Raw genomic sequence first — 23,671 nt, forward strand, 5'->3', positions numbered from 1 at the left:
CCGTGCTAGAGAAGGTAGGTTTTTCCTGGGCAGTATCCTCCTTCCAGCTCGGGGTGTCCTGTGGTAGCCAAAAGCATAAAAGCATCGCCATGAAAGCAGTTACACTGTCTGTAGACAACGCTTTTCTTAAGCATGCCAAGGAAACTGGAAAAACAGGAGGTTTTTTTCCTCCTTCTCCTAAACCTTTTCAGCACAACATTAAGTCACTTCCTGTAGTTGCAGTAAGTGGAGTTTCTTTTTTTTTTTCTCTTTTTCTTTTTTTACCCTCCCTCTCCTGAGGCTTCTATTCCTTTAAGAGGACGCGGCTTCCAAACTTAGCCTTTTAAAAACGAAACGGAGAGCTAACTTCCCTCTCAGCCACGGTAGCGGCCCGCTTCCCCCGCCCCCGCCGCGTTCGGGGCGGGCGTGGGCTGGCCGGGCCCCGCTCCTCGGGTGCGTGGGCGGCGGAGGCGGCGCGGCTGCGGGGGCTGCGCGGCTGCGGGCGGCTCTTCCGCATGGGGCGAAGGGCGGCGGGGCGGGCAGGGCTGTGACAGATGAGTCTGGGGCAGCCGTAGGTGGCTGGAAGATTTGCAGTGTGGGGGCAGAGGCATGTGTCTAATTCAGGTAACCGGAAAGCTGGCTTCTATTATTCCTCCAGATCATAACTCTCAACAGTTGTTTTTGCTTTTTTTCTTTTTTCTTTTTTTTTTTTTTTTTCTGCTCGAGTGGGTCGGGAGGGGCAGGTTGTATAGCAGCGCTGCATATAAATACTCAGCCGGCGGAAGCCCAGCGGATCTGGTGAAGTTTTATTTAGATCGCTTTGGGGACAGACAAGTCCTGTGTCGGGAGGGCGGCCGTGTTTTCCTCACCTGTGAGGCGACAGCCTCCCTCAAAAGTGGGATTGGGGACCCCGCTGGAAGAGGGTCCTGCTGCCTGTCTTGGTGCCTGGGGCTTCGTGCAGTTTAAAATGGAAGGGGCAGAGGCAGTGGTGGAAGTAACGTGAGCTGAGGTGAGAGCGAACTGGTATTGCCGCTCTTGCGGCGGCAGTTCCCAAAGCCATAAAGCAGCCGCAGGTCTGTGTAAAGCCTAACAGCATCGGTTGCATAAGGAGCGGGGTTGGAGTTCCCATCGCCTGCTCGGACGCACCCTCTAGAGAAGTTGGTCTCTGGATGATTTGTGTGCTACGTTCTAGTCCTGCGGTCTTTACATGACAGCGTAGTGTGTGTGAAAGCTTGGTGTGACATGGTAAGACCAGAGGCATTTGGGGGAGGACAGCTTTGAGCTGCTAGCTGTGCCACTTCTGTGCCCCGTTGTTAACAGACGTTATCAGTGAGTGTGTGCATGTGTACACATTTATGTGGATATGCACTTCCCAACATTTGAAAACCTACTGATTAACTTTTAAAAAGTTAATCGGCATTTAGTGTTGAGGGTCAGTCAGCGGAAGGCTGGTCTGCTCGCTGAGCTGCAGCAGCAGTTTCTGCTTCCAGCATGCTGCGAGCACCCGTCTTTCTGCGCTTCTGTTTCAGCACATAGTTTACTGAGACATAGCTTATTTTCCAGTGCTGATTGTGTTTCTTCTTTTGCAGAAAAAGAGGAAGCTATTATAAATGGAGAAAATGAAAAAGAACGGAAAGACCCCTATTTTGTGGAAACACCTTATGGCTACCAGCTAGACTTGGATTTCCTGAAGTATGTGGATGATATACAAAAGGGGAATACCATTAAGAAACTAAACATCCGAAAGAAAAGGAAAGCCATACCAGCCTCGGCAGGTACCAAGAACTCTGGTGGTCCGTGCAGTGGCTGGACCTCCACGGAGTCCCTCTCTTCATCCAACAGTGATGAGAACAAGCAGTCTTGTCTGGCAGTGAGGAGTCAAGTAGCTTCATCCATTGCTGCAAGACCCTCGGTTTCCTTCGAAGCATCTCCTTCCTACTTAACCGTCCCCGAGAGTAAGCAGCTTCCCCCTCCCTCCCCACAGCCTCCTCGGCACAACCTCCATGTAACAAAAACCCTCATGGAAACGCGGAGGCGACTCGAGCAGGAGAGAATGATGCAGGTCATGCCTGGAGATGTCCGCAGGCCCAGGCTTTCCAGCTTTGGAGGCATGGGCTCCACGAGCTCCCTCCCCTCGTTTGTGGGATCCAGTGGGTATGGTCACATGTCTCAGCAGCTGCAGAATGGGTATCAGGGGAATGGAGACTATGGCGCCTGCTTCAGCTCCTCCTTGGGCAGTTCCATTCGTCACAGCCCCATGAGCTCGGGAATATCCACACCAGTCACCAACGTGAGCCCGGTGCATCTGCAGCACATCAGGGAGCAAATGGCGGTTGCCCTCAAGCGTCTCAAAGAGCTCGAGGAGCAAGTAAAGACCATTCCTGTGCTGCAGGTCAAAATTTCAGTGTTACAAGAAGAGAAGAGGCACATGATGGCTGAACTCAAAAACCAGAGGAAAGCCGCTCAAAATGACACGTTTGGTTTCAGAAAACGGTCCTACAGTGCGGGAAATGCAGAGCAGTGGGAACACCTGTCTCAGGTGAGGCGAGGTGGAGAATTGTATATAGATTGTGAAGAAGAGGTGGAGAGCGCAGAGCAGAGCTCTCAGAGGATAGAGGAGTTCAGGCAGCTGACTGCTGAGATGCAAGCCCTGGAGAAGAAAATCCAGGATAGCAACTATGAAAGTCCTGCAAACCTTCGGGTGAACAGAGAAAGCCTGACAAAAGAAACCCGATCTGTTGCTGTAGGTGCTGATGAGAACATGAACGATGTGGTCATATACAGCAGATCTGCGAGGCAACACAGAGAAGTAGCTGTGGGGACAGAGAAAGAAATGAGAGAGTCTGGGGTTGGGGTGACGGAGGCCATGCTTGGCTTGTCTACGGAGGTTGAGAAAGAGATAGAGCTTCAGCAGCAGACCATTGAAGCCCTTAAGGAGAAGATTTACAGACTAGAGGTTCAGTTAAAGGAAACGACCCATGACAGGGAAATGACCAAATTAAAACAGCAGCTGCAGGCAGCTGGGTCTAGGAAAAAAGTGGATAAAGCCATGATGGCTCAGCCGTGTGTCGTCAGCAGGATGGTGGAAGCTGTCGTACAAACGAGAGACAAAATGGTGGGAGACCATGTGTATGTCGCCGATTCGTCAGTGGGAAACCACCTGCAGACGAGCAGCGTTGGCACCTCCTGCAGACCTGCCCTGCGGAGCGTGGCTGTGGGCCCCGAGCTGCTGATGAGCCGGTGGCTGGTGAGGGAGAGGGTGGAGGTGCAAGACCAGAGCACAGGGAGGTCTGTTGAGCTGCGCGATACGGCGGTGGGTGCAGAGATGAGCATCTGTGAGATAGGTGTCAACACGGAGGAGCCGGCAGGTGCTCCGAGCCCCAGCCAGCTGGCGCGGGTGGGTGGAGCGGTGAGGTCAGTCGGCTGCGGGGACTGCTCGGTGGATGTGGTGGTTTGCGCCCCCAAGGAGCATGTGTCCCGTGAAACGGCCACAGAGACTGTGCGCAGGGCAGAGGCAACGGTGATGGCAGTGCCTTCTACAGCTAGCCGGCAAACCAGCACCACTTTGGAGATGGTGAGCCAGTGCACTGGCACGGAGGCAGCTTCCCTGGCAGACTGTGGGACAAACACCTCTCTGAGCAGCTACGATAAACAGACCAACACAGAGGGCGTGGAGACACGCAGTGTAGCAGTGGGAGATGGCCGGGTGAAGGACATACATACATGTGCTAAAACACGTTCGGTTGGAGTGGGCACCTTGCTCTCCAGCCACCCTGGCTTTGAGAAGCCCTCTGCAGTAAAAACCAAAGACTGTGGCATTGGGCAGATAAATGTCCATGAGAACTACCTGGTTGGTCTTAAAATGAGGAGCATTGCCTGCGGACCCCCTCCATTGCCAGTTGTGCCAGCCGGCACCAGAAGCATCGGTGTTGGGGGAGAGTCTGTGTGTGAGCCAGGCAGCGGTCTCTTGGAAAGCCCTCTGCCGCCACCTGAGCTGCGGGCAGGCTTGGATCACTACATCGAGCGCGTGCAGAAGCTGCTGCAGGAACAGCAGATGCTTCTTGCTGAAAATTACAGCGAGTTGGCAGAAGCCTTTGGGGAGCCCCACTCCCAGATTGGGTCTCTCAATTCGCAGCTCATCAGCACCCTTACCTCCATCAACTCTGTCATGAAATACGCCAGCACAGAGGAGCTGCGGAGCCTGGACCTTCAGAAGCAGTGCCCAGAGAGAAGCACCGCGTCAGGTAAGCCCAGCGTCCAGGCACATGTTTGGTCGGCTCTTTGCCAGCACTGCAGGTCAGTCACCTGCTAGGCTCTTGCATAGTCCGTAAGCAAGTGTGTAAATCCTCCCCGATGAAATGCAGAACGTAATGTTGTTACTAGATGTGCCCATTGGGTATTCTCTCCAGCCCACCACCTGTAACTGAAAAACTGGAGGGGGTTTGACCTCCCCCAGGCTAGCCAGCTCTGAAGGGCCTGATGATGATGATGACGACTCTGACCATGCAAGAGAGATATCTAAAAGTATGCAGGCTTTGACCACTGTGCAAGGTGTTGACTCTATTTTGTAGCTTTAAGAGTAGTAAAGGTTAACGCCTGTGGGTTTGGAATTTTGTCCTTTAAATTTGGCATACAGTTTTTAAAAACTGCGGTGTCAGATTTGAGAGTGTCAAACTGGTTTCCACAGATGTCTCCCTGGATTTTGTAGTGTTTCTTTCTTTGCCTTCGTTCCTCGTCCCTCTCAGCCGGAGCGCTGTGGGGTGCTTTCCCCGTTCCAGACAGGCTGATGGTTTTGTAACAGGCAACTCTGGAGCGCTTTGCAGAAACCACGTCTTGCATCTTCTCTGTTCCAATAATTGTTTGTCCTAATCTCTAAATACAGCCTCATGTTTGAAAGGCATAAGCAGTAATTGGTGCTGGAGGTTTTGGTGATGGTCAGGAAAGGCAGGAATTGAGATTTAAATACTCCTTGCATTTCATTTATTAATTTTAAAATCTGTACAATTAATTTGAGAGGTTTCTTTATTCCCTGTGGTAAAGTTGCTTACTTTTTTTTTTTTTTGGGGGGTGTCTGAAAGTCTAGTTTAAAACTTAGTCTTTTTTCCCTAATACCTTATTGGTGAATCCAACCGTATTACTATTGCATTTAGTAAATGTTGGCTTACTGGAAACCAATATGTAATGCCTACCAGTGACTGTTAGATACTATCTTCTTGGTCCTACCATACAGTGACTGAAGCAAGAGGTTAAGGAAATGGGAAAAACTTGTGCAAATTCATCTGTATCATGGGTGCTGAACTGGAAAAAAAATCCTGAGTGCATGCCATTTTAATGTCAGTATAATATTATTGGCTAATGCACTGCTATGTAAAGCTCTTGCATCTTATTTATTGTCTTACAATTTACCTATTTTTGTTAAAAGGTGGCTTGGTAAATCTGATTATTTTCAATGTTCACATGCTAAATTGAATTATCCATTAGATGAGCTGAAGTAAAAATTTTAGCTTCCCATAGTAAAGCAATAAGCAACATTTATGTAGCAGTATAGAAAACATATGATATCCTGTCTGCATACATGCAATATGATACTATATATGCAATATTATTATCTTTCTGGTATGCACTTTATATTTTGGGCTTCTTACAAGTAATGATACTATAATAATAAGATGGCAGACGGCAGAAGTGTCCTTAAAAACAGTGAAACAGAATTTTTACTAGCTGTAAATCCTCAATGTCTTTCCCTGCTTTTGCTGCAGTGTCAAATGTGTAGTTTAGAGACTTGAAAGTATTTAGACACAAGTGGACCAATGGATCATATTTTACTAAAGATGTTCTTGCTCGGATTCAGATTTCACATTCTCCATAAAAATATTTTGGAATAATTTTATTTTAACTTGTAATGCCATTATCTTTAGCTGTGGATGCTTAGTATAAAATCTCTTTATTTTTAGTCCCTGGTGAGAACTGCATGCCAAGACTGCGTGCATAAATCAGGCTCTGGGCTATAACAGTTTAGACCCGTGGAGAATTAGAGTGGGAAGGAGGTCGTAAGCTTGAAATGTTTCCCCTTCTTTTTCTATTAATTTCAAAAATATTATGTTTACTACATTTATCTGCTAGTCCTGCTGCCTGTGTCTGGTTTTACAAATCAGGTGTTACTTTTTTCTATAAAAGTCTTTTTGGTGAATGAAGTACTAACTTAAATAATTATCTAAGCACTGGAACTAATAAAGCCTTTTTTTTTTTTTCCATGCATCAGTATCTCATGATAGCTTGTGAGCTCTTCATAAGCCTTTCCTCACATTTAGGTCTCTTGGATGTGTCTTGTGTCTGAATCCGGCCACCACCCCTTTCTTCAGGCCTGGCATCTCCGCGTGATTTTTCTAAAGCTTGTATAAATATACAAATCCTTTAGAGCACTGAGTCTAGCCAGATTTGGTTAAAATGAGCAATCAGGTTTAAGGTATTGAAAGAAGCATGACCTTGTAAGCCTCACTTGCTTAGAAGAACAGTCTGAAAATAGAGGCAGGAGCGTCTGGTTTCAGATTAGCAGCAGTAGTGCCATCTTCAATATTTTATTCTAAGAGCATCCTTAGTAAGCGCCTCTTAGAGGTCAGGTCCTTTTAGGGCAAAAATACCTGAGCTGGGTTTGGGGCTTGTGATTTGGGTACCAGTTTCCCATGTTAAAGGGTTAGTGGTCCGTACTGCATATGATACCTGAGTAGGATATCAGGCAAATTCTTGGCTTTTCAGATTTTTCTCCCTGCTAGTGCTGGAGGAGATGGGAGTGTGCTGTGGTGATGTCTGCCATCTCACAGCCCACGAGTGGCAGGCGATGGAGACGCAGGCGGGAGAGCTGGAGCCTACTGAGCTGGGGACGCAGACTGACTCTGCAGCTGGCGTCCTTAAACGCAAGCCAAGCGAACCTCTGAGATGATCTCTGAACTGGGTCTATTAGCAATTAGTATATTGTTTTTTGCTAAATAAACACCTTCACTTCCGTAACTAAGCAACTCCTATTTATATATGCACTGTCTTTCTGAAGCCACAGTGGCGTCAGGGAAATCAGACCCACTGAGCAGACAAGCCGATTTCCACTCCACAAAGTCATTTCATCCAGCATTGGCACCCTCCCTGTGTGCAGCTGGATCATATGGATGAGAGTGACAAACCCAGACGCTAACTGATACCTATTCTTAGACGAGACAGCATGTAGGGGGACAAAGGACGTGTTCAGGTTCTCAGTTTGTTGTCACGTAATTTTTGTGAAGTTTCAGAAAGTTACGTTTGAGTGCACCTGTGATGCATTTTGCAAAATATTGGCCAGAGGGCTAATGTCACTTGTAGGGAGGTTAATTACATGGACTTTTCACAAGTCTTCTAGATGGGTCTGTGACAGGCAAGGAGTTTTCAAGGGTGGTATTTAAAAACAACTGCCCTACCATGGCCCTGAAAAATTACCTGAACATATTTGACCTGAAAATGCATGGTTATTTTGCCTCAGCAATCTTTGGAGTATTGGTTTTACAGTCGCTTTTTGGAGCAATCCTGATGAGCACCGCCATGGAAGCATTACGCTAATCATCGACATGAAGGAGGCAACTTCTTGAATTAAGACTTCAGAGAGTGGAGGGCAGTGTGGACCAAGTGGTGTTGGAAAGTCTCAAAGGTTAGGAAAACGTGATGTGCCATCTGGTGGGAAGATCTTTCAAAGTTTTCAAGTCTTAACTTTCATCCAGAGCTGTGGAGGCAGGCTGAGGGACGATGGAAAGACCAAAGGAATGGTGGTGGTGTGAGAAGCCTCTGTGTGTCCAGAGCTGGTGTGTAGGACTCGTGAGGTATTGTGGCCGTAGTTGTCTCTCTCTCTGTGTCATCATTCGTAATACAAAACCAGCAGGGAGTTGGAGAAAGCTGTTGTCTCTTTACAGCTCTTTTGTTTGACAGAGTTTGTAGCCTTTTCTCTCCAAGGCTGTGTAGCTTGGTGTGATGCAGTGGAGGACTTGAGGCTTGCCTGAGGCTCAGGAGATGCTGTTTAAGGCACAGGCATGTCGGTGGGCCCTGCAAAGCTGTGGACTGCTACAGATCGCACTGGTTGTCTACACCTAGGCAAGTGAATGAAGCCCTTAGCTTCAACTCTGCCACGGATGCGTGCCTTAATCACCAGGTTAAGTTTCTGTACAGATGTGCTTGTTTGTGTAACAAACAGGATCCATCTGTCTCTGTGCCGGGGAGAGAGTGACTGACATACGTGAAGTGTTTTTAATATTCCTTGGAAGGGAGTGCATGGTGCAAAATGGTCATGCAGATGGTCCCATCTGTGTGCCAGTTGAGTACTGTTTATTCACGTGTGTCCGGCTGGCATCTCAAAAGAACACAGTGCCTCTTTGGCTTTTTTTTGTATGGGAGGTGGCATCTGTTGCCCTGCTAGTTGTGACAACGCACAAAGCTAAAATGCCTGTGTCATTCAAAAATGGTAGGAGCTCTGTATTAGGGGCTGAGGCATTTAGCTGGGTTTTTTCTGTTTTAAATAGCCATCTGGTTATACCAGAAGAGAAGCAGAGAGGCGGTCAGTAATTGTCCTGTAAAGATATTATTCAAGTGAACCGCCGTAAACCTCTTCAAAGAGATTTGATGTACCCTCATCATGTGTTAACACAAGCCTATTACTATTACTATTATTATGACCATTAGAATATTAACTGTTTTCATTCTATGGCAGCACTACATGGAATGCTTGAATCTGAAGGCTGCTCTCTCCTAATTTCTGCTTCAGTTAATACAGAGTATAATTTGCCATAAGAAATATTTTTTTTTTCTTTCAAATGTGTTGCTGCTTAGAGAGTGGCAAGTTCCAGCCTGCTAGCTTGTCTGTTAGAGTGACTTTGGTAAAAGCCCAGTTCCCTTCCCGGGGCTGCGGCACAGGGACGTGATGTTCAGGCACTGAGCTTTGTTCAGAGGTCAGCTCCCATGGTAACAGGCACACCTATGAATATTTAATGGCAGGAGATTCTCTTTTTTTTCCAAGAAAGTGTTGTCGTGTTTCAGCAACAATAAAGCATCAGCTGAGAAGATCAATTCCTCATAAATGAGAAGGAAAGAAAAGCTCTGAGATGACCTTCCTGCTGTGCCCAGAATCATGAAATGCCTTAATCTACTGCTCATCAGGGAAATTAAGGATGGCTTTCACCAAGCTGTGCATGCAGTTGTCTTGGAAAATAAAGCATTTCATAAATAAGATGATAGGCTGCTTCACAGGCATGTCATTTTTTTGTGTTCAGTCTTGTCCAATGAAAGGAATGGGTTTTGGCTTCACAAGCTAGTTTGGGGATGGAAAGCAGCTTCTCATCACAAAGAAAAGAGTTAAAGCGAGAGTGAAAACGAAATTGAAATTGTTCTTGCAATCCTGTTAAAGGAGCTATGCTGTTAAAAGGAGCATTTTCCCTGGAGCCAAACAGTAGTTGTGACATTTGCCTGCTGCACTCCAAGTGAATTTAGCTTCTGCTGGTTTATCATACAAAAAGTGTGTGTGTAGCAATTTTTTGTTCTGTAATTTCAAATTCACTCACTTTTAACCTGGAACAGCTCAAAAGTACCTTTTAAAATGAAACTGCACTTAGTCTTTGGAAGGTAACACATTTATCAGGTGAGGGGTTAATAGCAGTCGTTGTAAATGTTTAAACGTAACATGTTTGCTCATCACTGCCTTTTTATTTACCTTAGTGGAATGTGTTTTTTTTCTTCAGTAGTTCTGATGTGTAGACCAAATGGAAAGTGCATTAAAATTATTTATATGAAAAAATAAAAAACTTTTTAAGGATAAAACAACTCAATAAGATTTAAGGCCACTGGAGAAAAACCTTGTGTTCTTCAGTTACAGTAATTTCATAAGGCGCTTATTGCTACCGTGAAGAAATTGTGCAATGTGAAAGAGAAGTATTTCCTTGCTGTCTATGCTTCAGACAACATTTATGCTCTGTCTTTAATAGGGAGTGTATAAGTTGTATCATTGGCTGTCATAAACATATTGTGCAAATAAATGCTTGCACTGATCAGCAGGTTAAAAATAAAACCTCTGTGCAGCTACCACACAGGCAGCAAGCTCATGCCTTTTTTTTTTAGCTGGAAGCCTGTGATGTTGCAGCCAGAGAGCTGGGTTCTCATCCTGATGGTATTTAATTCCCCTGGCCTCATTTGCACTTTTCTTGATTTCCAGTAGTATAAAAGCGTTGTTAAGCTAAATAGTTTTGATAGTAATACTTAGGTTTTCTTCCATTAGACTAAAGGCAATTTTTCAAAAGCAGGTAAAAGCTAGACTTAGGTTATCACGAGTTCAGCACAAATTCAGGGAAAAATACAGTTTCCTGAACCAGCTAACTACATGACTACTCATCCTCTCATAAATAGGAGGAAAGGTCTGCAGTTAGGAAGGAAAATAGCATCTTAATAACCAAACCAGGTTTTATAGGTACCAGAAATGGCATGGGTAGTCTAATGCTGACGCGTGTTAGTTTTGCTGGAACCCTGATTTAAATTGGTGAGATTTTCAAAAGGAGCATAAGTGATTTAGGACAGGAAGTTCCTTCTAAAAAATTATAAATAGGTGCTGTCATTCCCCCAAATCACTGAAGATGCTTCAGTCAACTTGTTTCCCTCTGAAATCGATGAGAGTAGCTTTCTGCATAAGGGTTCGTGAAGAGCTGAAGTCTGGAAGTTTTTGGGTTTGTCTTTTGGTACTTCTGCTTCTAACTTTTCCAAGCTACCTGTTCTGGTTTTGTTAGTGAGGAGGAACGGCTCCAAAATAACTGTCGTAGTTCAGCCCCGATCAGGACCAGACTACGCAGTCTCTCTCTCGCTCCCCCCACCCTCCGAGAGAATAGGGGGAGATGATATAAGAAAAACGGCTCAAGGTTTGAGATAAGGACAGGGAGAAATCCTTAAAGTTACCGTCACGGGCAAAACAGACTCGACTTGGGGAAAACTATTCATTTATTTCTAAAATTAGCAGGAGAATGAGACAGGGAACAAGATAACCTCCCCCCCACCCCTCCCTCTTCCCGGGCTTAACATTATCTCTACTACCTTCCCCTCCCGAGCGGCACGGTGGGGGAAAAGGGAATGGGGGTCGCGGTCAGTTCATCACGCGTTGTTTTACGCCGCTGTATCATCGTCAGGGGAAGAACTCCTCGCATTCCTCCTCTGCTCCAGCGTGGGGTCCCTCCCACGGGCCACAGTCCTTTGTGAAACTGCTCCGGCGTGGGTCATCTCTTCCACGGGGTGCAGTCCCTCTAGAACAGCTGTCCCAGTGGGCCCTCCACAGGCCACAGCCTCCTTCAGGCCTCCACCTGCTCCGGCGTGGGGTCCTCCACGGGCTGCAGGTGGATCTCTGCCCCTCCGTGGACCTCCATGGGCTGCAGGGGGACAACCTGCTCCACCATGGTCTTCACCACGAGTTGCAGAGGAATCTTGGCCAGGAGCCATATTACTCCTCCCCCTCCTTCTTCACTGACCTTGGCGTCTGCAGCCGTTCCTCACAACAGGCTGGTAGATGTCTCTCAGGATCCTTTTTACATCTTATTCACTTCTCATGTTCTCTCCACTTCTTGCAGCCAGGCCAGGCCGAGTTGGGCCCAGTCGGCTGCCCGGCGGGAGGCCAGAGGGTGAGGCCTGCAAGGCCCATGAGGCTCGCGCCTCCCCCTCTCTGCCCCCCGCTCAGCTGCTTCACATCTTCTCCTCCTTTTTTTCCTGTTTTCCCCTATTTAAATACGTTATCGCAGAGGCGTTATCACAGGACATTCTGCTACCAATTGGCTTGGCCTTGGCCAGCAGCGGGTCCGCCCTAGGCCCGGCCGAGTCCACTGAACAAAGGGGAGCGACTTCTAGCAGTTTCCTACAGAAGCTACCACCTTAGGCCCCCCCTCACTAACAAAACCAGAACACTACCCTACTACATTGCAAAATACATTTAGAAGTTTCTGGCAGCTCCACACTGAGGTTAGTTACGCTATACCAATACTTAGAAACTCAGGTCAGGTTTGCATTATTTGCCCACAACAGTAAACTAACATTCTGCAGGAGGAGCCTACCCGAGTGGCTCTGTCTGGAGGCCGTGGCTGGGTAAGCGTTGGACCTGCTGGCTGATTTACTGTCAGTGTTGCGCACCGTGACCCGGTGTCGCTGAGGATTCTGTGTGAGCATACTTGAGATCTGTGCGAGGTGAGATGAGGAGTCTATTTTAAGGTCTGCGTGGACTGGTAGTGATCTTCGGCCAGAGTTTCACTTCCACACTTGAGAAGCATGCGGCACATCCAGCCCTGACAGCAACCCTGCAGCCTTGTTGGAGGGAGAGGGCACTTGGGTCATTTTGCTTTTTTGGTTTGGGCAGCAGTTGATTAATCTGTTAAATCATTGACCATAGTGTTGCAATGGCTGCTTCCTTCATTCATTTTTCCAAGTGATTTGCTCTAGATTTCTGCTCTCCAAGCATTGTTATGTTGGCTGTCTTGTAAAGGGGAGCTGATCATAGAGTCGTAGAATAGTTAGGGTTGGAAGGGACCTTTAAAGGTCACCTACTCCAACCCCCCTGCGAGGAGCATGGACATCTCCAACCAGATCAGGTTGCTCAGACCTCCGTCCAGCCTGGCCTGGCACGCGGGTGCCATCTCTTCACTTCAGCCCCGGGCAGAGCCCTGCCAGCTGGGCAGGCACAAGCCCACCCATGTCCCCAGCACATGCTGAGGTTGTTGCAGCTGCCTTTGGAAGAGGGCTGTGAAGCCTGACAGAGGATGGAGACACGTCACCTGACAATAAACCTGGGCAGCTTCCGAGGCTTTGCTTTAAGGCAGGTTTCCTCCACTCCCTCCTCGTGTCATCGGTGGCCAGGCTGAAGCAGGAGGGATGGCCTGGTAACACCAGCCGAGGCAGCCACCACCAGCTGCAGTTGGAAGCGGTTACTCTGTTAAGTACTCTCTAATTGTAGCTGTCACTGCTCCAACAAAGCAGAGGGAGAGGCGGTTTCCTTGTTTTTCAGCTAAGGGAGTTTAAAAATCATGGGTTTTGGCTCAGCGCTCCATCGCCTTGGCAGCCCTCTTCTCCTGGGCTGGCGGATGAGGGATGGCGCTTGCTGTCAGGAACAGACTGGACCGAGGTCAGTCACGGCTGCGAAGCGAGGAGAGGGGGCTAGTGAGGGCACACATCAATTTCCACTCCTGGCCATTTTGTGCTGAGCAGGCAGGCCTGTCTCTAGAAGGCTTACTCCTGCCCTGGAGGCACTGGGGTAGCTGCTGCTTTCACCCCCTCTTCCCTGAGAGGGCAGAAGCTTTTTGCAGTAGTTAAATGTCTGCCGATACCCTGCTGTGTGCCTTTCCTGGCAGGCGGCTTCCTCCTGTGGCTTGGGGAAACCATGAGTGGTGATAGGAGTGGGCAGTTGGTCTCCTTGCTGGAAAAGGCGCCTTGGAAATGCATGGGGCGTGAGACTGTTGGGAGCTTGGAGACTTGGGTGGGAACAGGAGCAAAGAGGAGGAAGCTACAGGGAAGTGACAACGTTTGGAAAAATCGGCTTCATTATATCCTGTTTTAGGAAATGAAAAAACAAAACTGAGGTGAAGCAGGAAGGGGGAAAGGCAGTCTAGCAAGAACAGTAAAGATGTCAGCTGTATTTCTAAATATTAATATTTGAAATTTACTTTACTACACTATGTTAGCATCCCATGCAGCGCCACTCAACTACTTGAATGAGGAGACTGTGGCATAATTCTTGATAAATACAAAGGAAAAAGAATGTGGAGGCAGAAGTGATTGAAGCAAGCTTTGAAAGAAAGAAAGAAGTGATAGTGTTTAAAGTAAATTAAACATTATCTTTTTTTTTTCCTTGAAATGCTAGGAAGATTACTTAAGGAAGAATGTGTGTGTAAAAAAACAGCGTGTTCCACAAACAAAAGCATTTGTGTAGCTTTGTAGAGCAGCCGTAATAGCACAACTGGAGGAACTCCAGGGAATCTGTAAAAGTCTGTGGGTAATTAGCGCTGCCTTTTAAACATACAATGCTAAAAAATGAGTGGATGCTAGCAAATCAGGGTGGGGGGAAGTAGAACCCAAACATTTGGAATTTCATTTAAATAAAACTACTAGCCCAGTACAATATTGTTAAAAAAAAAAAAAACAAACCAGAAAGAAATGCAGTGAGTGGGAGTTTATTTCAGCTGTCTCAGCAACTGGGTAAAGTATGTAAGTTTCAGAATTAGTGGAATGCTGGCAAAAAGGAAAGTTTCCTGAAAAGTTTCTACTTCTATGGAAAGAGACATTTCTTAAAATAAAAAGTAAGATAAAAAGAGCACTGCTTTTGCAGAAGGAACGTGCAGAGTCCGTGAACACGCTCTTCAGGCATGTCAGCAAGGAGCCGCTCAGCAAGTCCCCACTGAGCTGGAGCGGCAGGAGCTGGGGTCACTGCGTGTACCAAAAGAGAAGGAAAAGGAAGGAGCGCTCCTTTCATCCATTTTAAAGCCAGTGTCTTTATAATTTTTCTTTGTATTGTATGTTTTAATTGAAAGAAAAACTCACAGCTGTTGTTTTTGGTATTTTCTGAAAGCGGTCACACCCTTTTCCTATTGAATCCTCAGAAAATAGTATTGTAGAGCACTGGTGTTGTCCTTTTTTTTTTCCAGTTCAGGTTTTTTTTCCCCCATGTTGATCACAGTGTTGATGGAAATGTTTTGGTCTGACTCCTATCTGATGCCTACTGTCTTCTCTGGCAGGTGCTACTTTGGAGTACATCCCTCACGGCCAACTTGCAAATGCCCACTTAACTTCAAATTTGCAAACGCTGAAATTGGAGCAGGACATTGTGCCTGCTCAGGAGGAGCGGAAGACTCCCCTGGTGGAAGCTGTTCGGGGAAGGAAGTCCGTTTCTTCTCAGGACAAAACTCTTGCTCCAATTAACCTGACAGATGACCAGCTTGCCTCTGGCCTCTATGGTAATTACTGGCTCACATTCGCCTCGCATCGTGCTGATGGAGTTTGAACATGAAATACAGTTAAAGGAGGTTTTCAGGGTTCTCAAAACTGCAGAAGCAGGAAAAGATGCAGCTACAGGGAAAGTCACAGCATGAGATGTGTCTGCGGATAGTGGGGTTTTTTTTAAATTGCAGATAGAGGCCCATCAGTGAAATACGATTTAGTGTCTTCATAAGAAAAATGTACTGAGAGAGAAAGGGTTAATATGTTTTTTAAACTTAAATTTGTATAACTGATTTACCTGTCTTATGCTTAGAGATTGGTTTAAAAGTTATTTCAGTGAATAGTAAAATCTAAAAGAGCAGCCTTGATTGAACCTCCCCACCGTGTTGAATAGTTTATTGTTAAATGTGCTGTCTGTATTAATGCATTAGTTCTGGCAATGAGCTGCTGTCATCTGACACCAAGAATTAAGATTTTCTTTACAGAGCAAGAGTAAACCATTTTGATGTTAGAAGTCTTTCACAAATAGCAAAGAAAAAAGAACATGTATTTTCTTAAAGTTTTCTAAAGTGTTATAAAACATTAGCAGCATGTTGGAAGATGGGAAAGTTAGGCTAAACTAGTTTCCTGTTTCCAGAGTTATTTTTGGAAGTGTTCTTCTGTATTTCCAGTGTGCATCTCACACCCAGGACTGTATGTATAAAAAGATGAGAAAGCCCAGTTCAGTTGCTTAAAATTAAACAGAAAGCTGTTTGTTTGTTTGTTTGTTTTGAAAAATTGTCTAAAGGTGCTGCAGTCAAAGCTGGCTACAGATTTGTACTGATACGTGTACTTTGTCTCCCCTTCCAACAGTATGTACTAACAGTGAAAACACACTCAAATCTATCATGAAGAAAAGGGATGGGAAAAAGGATTTGAGCAACACCAAGAAGAACCTGCAGTTTGTTGGCATTAATGGCGGGTAAGAGATCTGACTCCAAAAAAAATCTGTCTTTGTAGCACTTTCACAGTGGGAAGGAAAAGAAGAACCCGGGAGCTTATGCATATCTTCTCCCTTTCCTTCAGGCTGAGGTGCACTTGCTGAGTTTAAGGGTTGGAGGGAAAAACAAAACAGCTGAGCTCGTCTTAATCCTCTGTGAACCTTTTGTGCTTGCAAGTCATACTTATCATCAGTCTCAAGTACCTGTAGATTAGATTGCTGCCAAATTTAACACAGGAAAATGAAAAAACCCAAAGAGCCATGGGAACATTTCTCAGGCAATGTTTTAGTAAGGAAAGTTTTAATATGTCTTTGGCAGCTGACAAGCACAGCATTGTGCTGTTGAACAATACAGCAAGAGATGGCATTGCCTAAGAATTAACTTTTCTGTCTTTGCACTAGATTAATACAGAAGCTTCATTATGCAAATAGAGGAAACAATATGGAAAATTAACTTCTTTTAAAATATTACTTAACCCTTGCAGAATGTTGCAAAGAGCTTTAAAATGACTTCATCAGATTGTTTTTACATAGCTTTCCTCGATTAGTTTTTCTTTAGTACAAATGCCTTGTGCAGTATACAGCCTAAATATCACACTTACTTAGTTTCATACGTATTGGTTAAAAGTATCATTACCTATAGTGGAGGAACGTTATCACTCATAAATCAGTGTTGTTCATTAGAAAATAGGATTTGTAGCTGAATTCATCAGCTGTTGGGGTTGGTAATATAAGACAGTTCATTAGAATCAGCATTATAATTGTCCAAGTCACTTATACATTACCTAAAATATCGAGATGTTTTGGATTGTCACAGGAAAAAATGTTGAAATTATGGCTGTTGTCTTTAGATAGGTTTGTCAGCATCCCTGCTTATATCTGCCTAGTAAGGCAACAACACAATTTACTCTGAACAAAGTAATTTTATTTTAGGGCTAAGGCAAGGTCTGAAAAGTATTAATATTCCTGTTTAAAAAAGGTTGTTCTTCTGTCATTACATACTGTGCACATAATAATCACAGTGTCAGCTGGCAGTGACACTGAATTCAGTGAGTAACAAAGGTCTCTGAGTAGAAAACAGGAGGACTAAGCCTTTGCAAGGTGCTTTTCAACTTGCACCCACGCAGGCGGGTACTGACTGTTGCTGAATGGCACTGAACAAGTACCCCTACCTGTGCCTGTTCTCCCCACCAGGTACGAAACGACATCCAGTGATGACTCCAGCTCCGAGGAGAGCTCTTCCTCGGATTCAGAGGAGGAGTGTGAGGCCCAGGAGTACCCCTGCGACTGGCATGCAGAGGAGGGGCAGCCCATGCCCCACGCCTCAGAGATCTGTGCCACGGGGGCAGAGAAGGACAGCCGTCCACCAGAATGTGAGGCCGAGGAGATGGAAATCAGAGAGAGGTAGGCTGCTCGTCCTGTCCTGAGCACCTCTGAGGGAGTTAATGCCGCCTCATTGCATGGTGTCAGCTGCAAGTTGTGCCCATGCTGGTGGAGAAAGCACCAGCTTCCATCACTGCTTGACTGCTGCCTGCTTCCCTCTTGCTTGAGCAGATAACCAGAGGCAGTTTCATGGCAAAATAACCATGTGTGAGTGGGGAGAAGGTCTCAGAGGGTATCCTATCCCGTGGCTGATCCCACTAGCCATTTATAGTGAGACCTTGGCAGTGCTTTCCCAGCAGAGGTTCTAGCAGGTCACAAATGGCACTCCTTAGGAGCAGTGAATGCCTTGTTAACAGCCTGGTCTGTAAAGCAGTACAGAAGCAAGCAAGTCTTGAGCCATGCACACCAGGTACACCAGGTCAGCAGCCTGCTGGGAGCCCATTTTCCATTTTCACCTTCCACAGCATCTCAGCTGTGACTGGTGCTGTGTGGTAAGAATGATGTGGTAGAGCAGCAAGGCGGTTGTCCAACCCTGAGATCGTATACTTCATATGGATTGTATACTATCATATACTTTAAGGCCACCGTCATGCACTTGTTCAGCATTTCATATCTAAGTTACTTTTCAAATTGCTGGTAATGAGCTGTGTAAGGTAGCATTTGACAGGCAAGGGCAAGGCTTTTTTTTTTTTTTTTTTGGCACATGGAAAGCAGTAGTGTGGTGAGGTTTTACTGATTCTTGATCAGTGAATGGACAAAAGGAAGTCTAAATATAGATAGCGAAGGGATATTTTATAGATACTGGATTTGACAGAGATTTACAAGTGTGCTAGCTTGGAGAATTATCTAAGTGGAATAATAATAGTAAAAGCTAAGAAAAAATAATATGTCATGTTTCACTGGAGATACAGCTTAGCATTAAATTTACCTGTAATTATCAACTGCTAAATAGAAGAGATGCAGAAATTCATAATTAAGGGCTATTCATAGGCTTTGGAGCCGTGAGTTTTGAAGTGCCCTGAGCTTTATTTATACAGTACTGTAGCCTGTTACTATACAGGTCACACAAAAAGATGGGCAGTTTCTCAAAGGAGCTCTCCAATTTATATTTACCCTAGCACGAGGTGATGGTGTAGAGCTTAGATAGCCACGTGTACTTGAGGAGCATGTTCTTTGCAAGTTGGCTGCCCTGGCAGTGCCCTTCAAGGGGAGGAGGCAGGGCTCATGGCCGCCTGGGACTGAGCGTGGTCCAGGTGATCGTGGAGCCTTTCATTCCTCTGGAAGCACCAGCAGCTGGCTTATAACCCCCGAGAGCTAAAATGCTTGCCTTACGCACATGAGTGTTAGCCTTTCTGCTTTTTGGGAGAATTTTGTGAGAATTGCCATTATCATGTGTGGCAGGTTGTAGGCAGAGATGGTTGGCCACATGTGGCACAAGCATGGGCCTTCTTATTTTCAGCTGTTTCCTGAGGTTTGAAATTTGTGATGGAAGAGAGCAGAAGTGAAAACATGCAGAGGGAGTGGACAAAGAGAGTAAATTTCTAGAGTGGATGGGATGAAAAAGGCTGGTTCCAGTGAATGGGAGCTGGCAGGGAAGCACAGCCTGTGCCCTTTCCCACCATTTCCATCACAACTATCGACATTTCCTCTCGTTAATCAAGTAATCAAAGCACAAAGTATATACATGCTCTGCAGTCGTACATTAGGTGAGAATTCACTAGAAGGGTTGCCAGGTCTAAAGCACAGAAGTGATGGGTTGCCTGCTCTCTGTTCCCTCCACTCCTCCTGCATACATCTGGGAAACGTTTTTTTTAAAACATGGAGTCCTCGTGGAGGTCCACGGCCCTGCCAGCGACTCTGATTGCCATGGAGGGAGTCCCCAAAGAGAAGAGCTGCCAGAGCAGCTTCTGTGTTGTTGCAGCTGATGGCTTGCCTGAAAACATTTAATTCCCACACGACTTTCTGAAAGGTAAATGTTTCTACACTGAAACATGAAGAGAAAAATTGAAACATCACTTGTATTCTGGTGTCTCCCTCAGGTACGAACTAAGTGAAAAGATGCTTTCTGCCTGTCACCTGCTGAGAAACAACATTGACGACCCCAAGGCACTGACCAACAAAGACATGGTAAGCAATGCAGGGCACAACTATCTCTGAGCTGCAAGAGAAGAACTTTGGGGAGGGGTGACTTCTGGTTTTACAGGACCAGCACTGCAGTGGCTGTGCAGAAGAGCATTTTGTCTTTCCTGGAAGAGTCACAAAGTGCCCTTTTTCTATCAGGGGACTTGTCCAGAGAAGGTACTTGTGATTTGTGTGCTGGGGTGTTGTCGTCCCAAGGCACACCCATAAAAATAGTAACATGAAAGCGCACTTTCGACACATCCGTGCATTGCCATGTTATTTTGTAAGCGTTGCTGTAGCACAGCTGTGGGCAGCTCTCAGGCCTTGCATTAAGAGACTGCCCAAGGTGAGGACCATGCTTCTTCCCATGGCAAAAGCTCAGAGTCTCTTCTGAAACTGCACATGCTCTGCCTCTTTCTAAGCACAGGGATACTGTTTCTGTCTCACTTACTGCACTGGTAGCTTTTATCAGTGCAGCAGGGAGTAAGGAGTATTCATTCCTAATAGTCAGTCTCAAGAAATAAGGCTGTGTTTGCTTCTTATAGGAATCACGCCTGTATGCCTCATACAGGAATTGCCTGTGCTACTTTGTGAGGGCAGTCTGAAAGCAAAGGAGCACTGCTTGGTGATATGAAATTGAATTTTGCGTTTTTTACAGTTGTGGGGTGATGTAAAAAACAACAATCCAGTGCCAGTCTCCTCTACAGTAGAGCATCTGCAGCTTCTTGGAGACAATAATATTGTCTGTAAGACACAGACACAAATGTTCTCTGTGTCCAGTTCTGACATCTGTGGGCCAGGGAATCTTTTGAAAGGTTGTTTAATACGGTTGTATTGGGTAGTTTTTAATCCTGTGTCAGTCCTTGAGGAGTAGTTTAGGCATTCATACGACAAGTGCTTCAGGCCCAGTCGGTTGAAAGTGTCAAAAATGGCATAACAAGGCGATAACCTCTGCCTTGGAAGTATAATTTATATTTACGTGTTTGCCAGCAGAAGTGGTGCTATATAGCTGGAAACTGCAGACTAATCAGCTCTTGTTCTCTGTCTGCTGATAAAGAAGTCTTGTCCAAAAAGGGTAAGCTTCAGTACAGCTAGGGATTCGAATGAGTTGTCCCAGTGGCTTCCAACATACTCAGCTCTTGTAGCTGCTGTTTACACCAGGAAGAGCTGCAGACTGCTCCTTTTGGGATGTGATGGACTACTTGAATTTTAAAAAGTCTACCATTTGCTTAAAAATGCATGTGATACTGTGACTGAAAAAAATAATTTCTTAGTAGTATTTTGCACTTAATAATGCCTAAAAAAAGAAAAATACTGTGTCACTTTATGACCACTTTTGTGTTTCAGCTCTGTATGTTCACAATACACATGGTCTCTTAACTCAAAAGGCTGGACCTTGTAAGTTTTTGTTAGAATAGTACTGATGTAGAATATTCTGTAAATATGTGTATGTAGTACACATACATATGTAGTACTGACACGTGTAGAATATTGTCCCTTTACCAGACATAGTTCTAGAGCTACTGATACAGGTCCTCTGTGTTTTCCCTAGAAGCTAGAGAAGCGTACTGAATGTCTTCTCTGCAAAATTGTCATTGAACTTACTGACTGCCTTGCAAGTACGGGTTTATGAGAAGAGAAGAAGGACATGGTGGTCCTTCCAGCATGGAGAAATTGTCTTAGAAAGTCAGAGCTGGCAGTGACTGCAGGAGACCCCATGGCTCACAGCTAGATCTGCTCTGCCCTATGTTGTTCCCAGCAGACAGTTATCTGGCCTAAGAGTCTCTTAGCCCTCCACCCTCTATCTGTACCGATGGGAAGGTTTATTCTGAATGTCTAATCTGCATCTGCTCATTGCTGCTGAAATCCCTTACTACTACACCAAGCCATCCTGCAGGTGAAGAACAGATTCTTTCTCTTCTCACTGCAACAGCCTCTTGCACTGTGGAAGTGTTGCAGTGTTCCTTTCCCCATCTGTTCTTTCAGTACATCATCTCCAGTCTTTCCTGTATGTCCCATAGGTCATATTTCTTTGACTTCTAATGAGTCTCACTGCTCACATTTGAAACCACTCTGACCAAATCTTTTGTGTCATTCAGTGATTGGACAAGACAAGGTAATCCAGCTGTTGCCTTCAGAGTGCTAGGCAGAGAGAAGGGACTGCATCACATGCTGTGCAAGCTATATATCAGTTTATTCACTGCAAAATAGTATTTGCTTTTTTTCATTACAGTGTGATGTTGTTGACTGAGGTTCAGCTTTTGATCCTCTTTAATGCCCAGCTCTTCTCCTGATGAACTGCTGTCCCAGCCAGTTATCCTATACTTTGTGTATTCATGCCGTGAAATTGGGCCTAATTGACTTAGCATGCTGTTGTTTTAAGTCCCCAAGCAATGTGTGTTCCCACTGCTCTAAATCTTGGGTTCATCAGTGTTTTATAAGCTCAGTTAAGTATTTCATGGAAATGGTTACTCCAAGTCTTTTTTCAGTTCACTGGTATTTGATACCCATTCATCCTGGGGGTAATCTCTTCCTAAAATTCTGTGCCCTCAGAGGTGATTCATTCCTGAAAATTAGGTAAAATGAGAGGAGGTAAACAATTGGTGTTTTAAAGAGGGCTTTAGTGAGAGGGCAGGCTTCAGTGCGTACATCTTGTTTGTTAGCTGAATGCTTTCTTCCCACATTTGACTAAAAAAGGCCTGACCTCCTGCATTGCTGACTTGTGGGATGGAAAATCCTTTAAATAGATTGCCCATATGTAAATTTTTCTGTCTTGGTTTTGGCAGAGGTTTTGTTTAAATACCATCCAGCATGAGTGGTTTCGTGTCTCAAGTCAAAAGTCGGCTGTCCCTGAAATGGTTGGAGACTACATAACTGCTTTTGAAGAGATTTCTCCTGCTGTCCTCAGACATATCATCAATATGGCAGATGGAAACGGAAATACAGCTCTGCATTACAGCGTCTCACATTCTAACTTTGAAATTGTAAAGCTTCTTCTGGATGCAAGTAGGTTGACTTGTTCGCATTTTTTTTTAAGTTGTTATTGCAGTCCTCACGGGTGGAATTCTTGATGAGCAAAAGGTCAACTTTGGATCTCCTCCAGCAGCTGTTTTAAATGTTAACATTTCCATGGTGGCTGACTTGGGTAGTGTAGAATCCTTATTTCTAGTGCTAACTTTGGAGGTGATGGTGGTGGCTCTTGAAGCAGGTACAGAAACACTCAATTAAATTATATACAGAGTTGACCAGTGTGTGGGATGGCTAGGTGTATCCCTGACTCTTGCACTGTAGTCCAAGTTCAGTGGCACCAGCCTGCAGCAGTTTTCTCTGGAGGCAGCACAGCTGCTGCTCAGCCAAAGGTAGGGTGCTGATGGAGGAAGATGCATTCAGATATAAACATCCATCTTAAACACTCAAACTAGACTACCTTTGTCTTACTAGAACAGTGCAGAAGCTTTTTCTGGCCACCATCTTGGCATGACTGTACTGCTTTCCTGAGAAACTGAAGCAGTATGGCATTCTGCCATATAGGAGCATTTCCCTGATCCATGGGCAATGTGATGATGCTTCATTTAGTTGCTTTTGATGTTGCTTCCTTCTCTCTATCCCCTTGCCACACACATGCAGAGGGTGTAGTGGCAGAGGGGAGACTCCAGAGCATCTGCTCCCTGCATGAACTAAGCCAGAAGGCAGTCAGCAAGAAGGTGTCACACGTTGGAGCTGGTCCCAGGCAGGATGTGATCTGTTTAAGCCTAGTTTTGCTCACTGACTGAAGTTTCTTTCCCTAAACTAGTTATAACCTGTCACAGTTGGTTGTGAAGCTTAACTCCACATGGCTGGAGTGTAAGCCTAGCAATATTTATAAAACCAGAAGAGTAACATCAGATAAACAAGGATATTAATTATACAAATCTCAGCACATCTGCCACTGCAAAGACTTCCTTGGCAGGAAAGAGAACACTTTGAAATCTTTGGTCTTGTTTGAAGGGAGCCTGTTGGGAAGAGTGAGTCACACCAAGGGAATGCAGGGAATGTCAGGAGCACAGTGAAATGCAGCAGGCTGGCTCTGCAGCGTGGCAGAGGGGGGAAGCTGCCCCTCCACTTCCCTGGGTATCTCAGGGTAGCATGAGCATGCTCATCTGTGGCTGGAAGTCAGGACTCCTGTAGTTTACAACAGCTAGTGTGTTCCTGTGAAGACAGCAGGTTTTAACTGTTTTTAATCAAACAACTGTACTAGTGCCAGGTGTGCAGGAG

The 23,671-nt window shown here is 45.5% G+C and overlaps 1 protein-coding gene across 2 annotated transcripts in view; it reads left to right on the top strand.

The window, feature by feature from the left end:
* KANK1 (KN motif and ankyrin repeat domains 1) overlaps window positions 1-23,671 on the top strand; it is a 97,468-nt gene that overhangs the window by 65,560 nt on the left and 8,237 nt on the right. The window contains exons 1-7 of one of the 2 annotated variants that reach the window (XM_086770696.1): window positions 376-432; window positions 1,569-4,223; window positions 14,733-14,951; window positions 15,787-15,895; window positions 17,108-17,317; window positions 19,336-19,423; window positions 22,204-22,423. In XM_086770696.1, coding sequence (XP_086626822.1) covers window positions 2,000-4,223; window positions 14,733-14,951; window positions 15,787-15,895; window positions 17,108-17,317; window positions 19,336-19,423; window positions 22,204-22,423 — 3,070 coding nt within the window. In that variant the 5' untranslated portion in view covers window positions 376-432; window positions 1,569-1,999. Of the gene's footprint in view, window positions 1-375; window positions 433-1,568; window positions 4,224-14,732; window positions 14,952-15,786; window positions 15,896-17,107; window positions 17,318-19,335; window positions 19,424-22,203; window positions 22,424-23,671 lie in introns of those variants that run through there. The other variant, XM_086770695.1, reaches the window with a different exon arrangement.

This window comes from Chlamydotis macqueenii, chromosome Z (genome assembly GCF_036417535.1).
Source record: "Chlamydotis macqueenii isolate bChlMac1 chromosome Z, bChlMac1.mat, whole genome shotgun sequence".
Taxonomy (NCBI): domain Eukaryota; kingdom Metazoa; phylum Chordata; class Aves; order Otidiformes; family Otididae; genus Chlamydotis; species Chlamydotis macqueenii.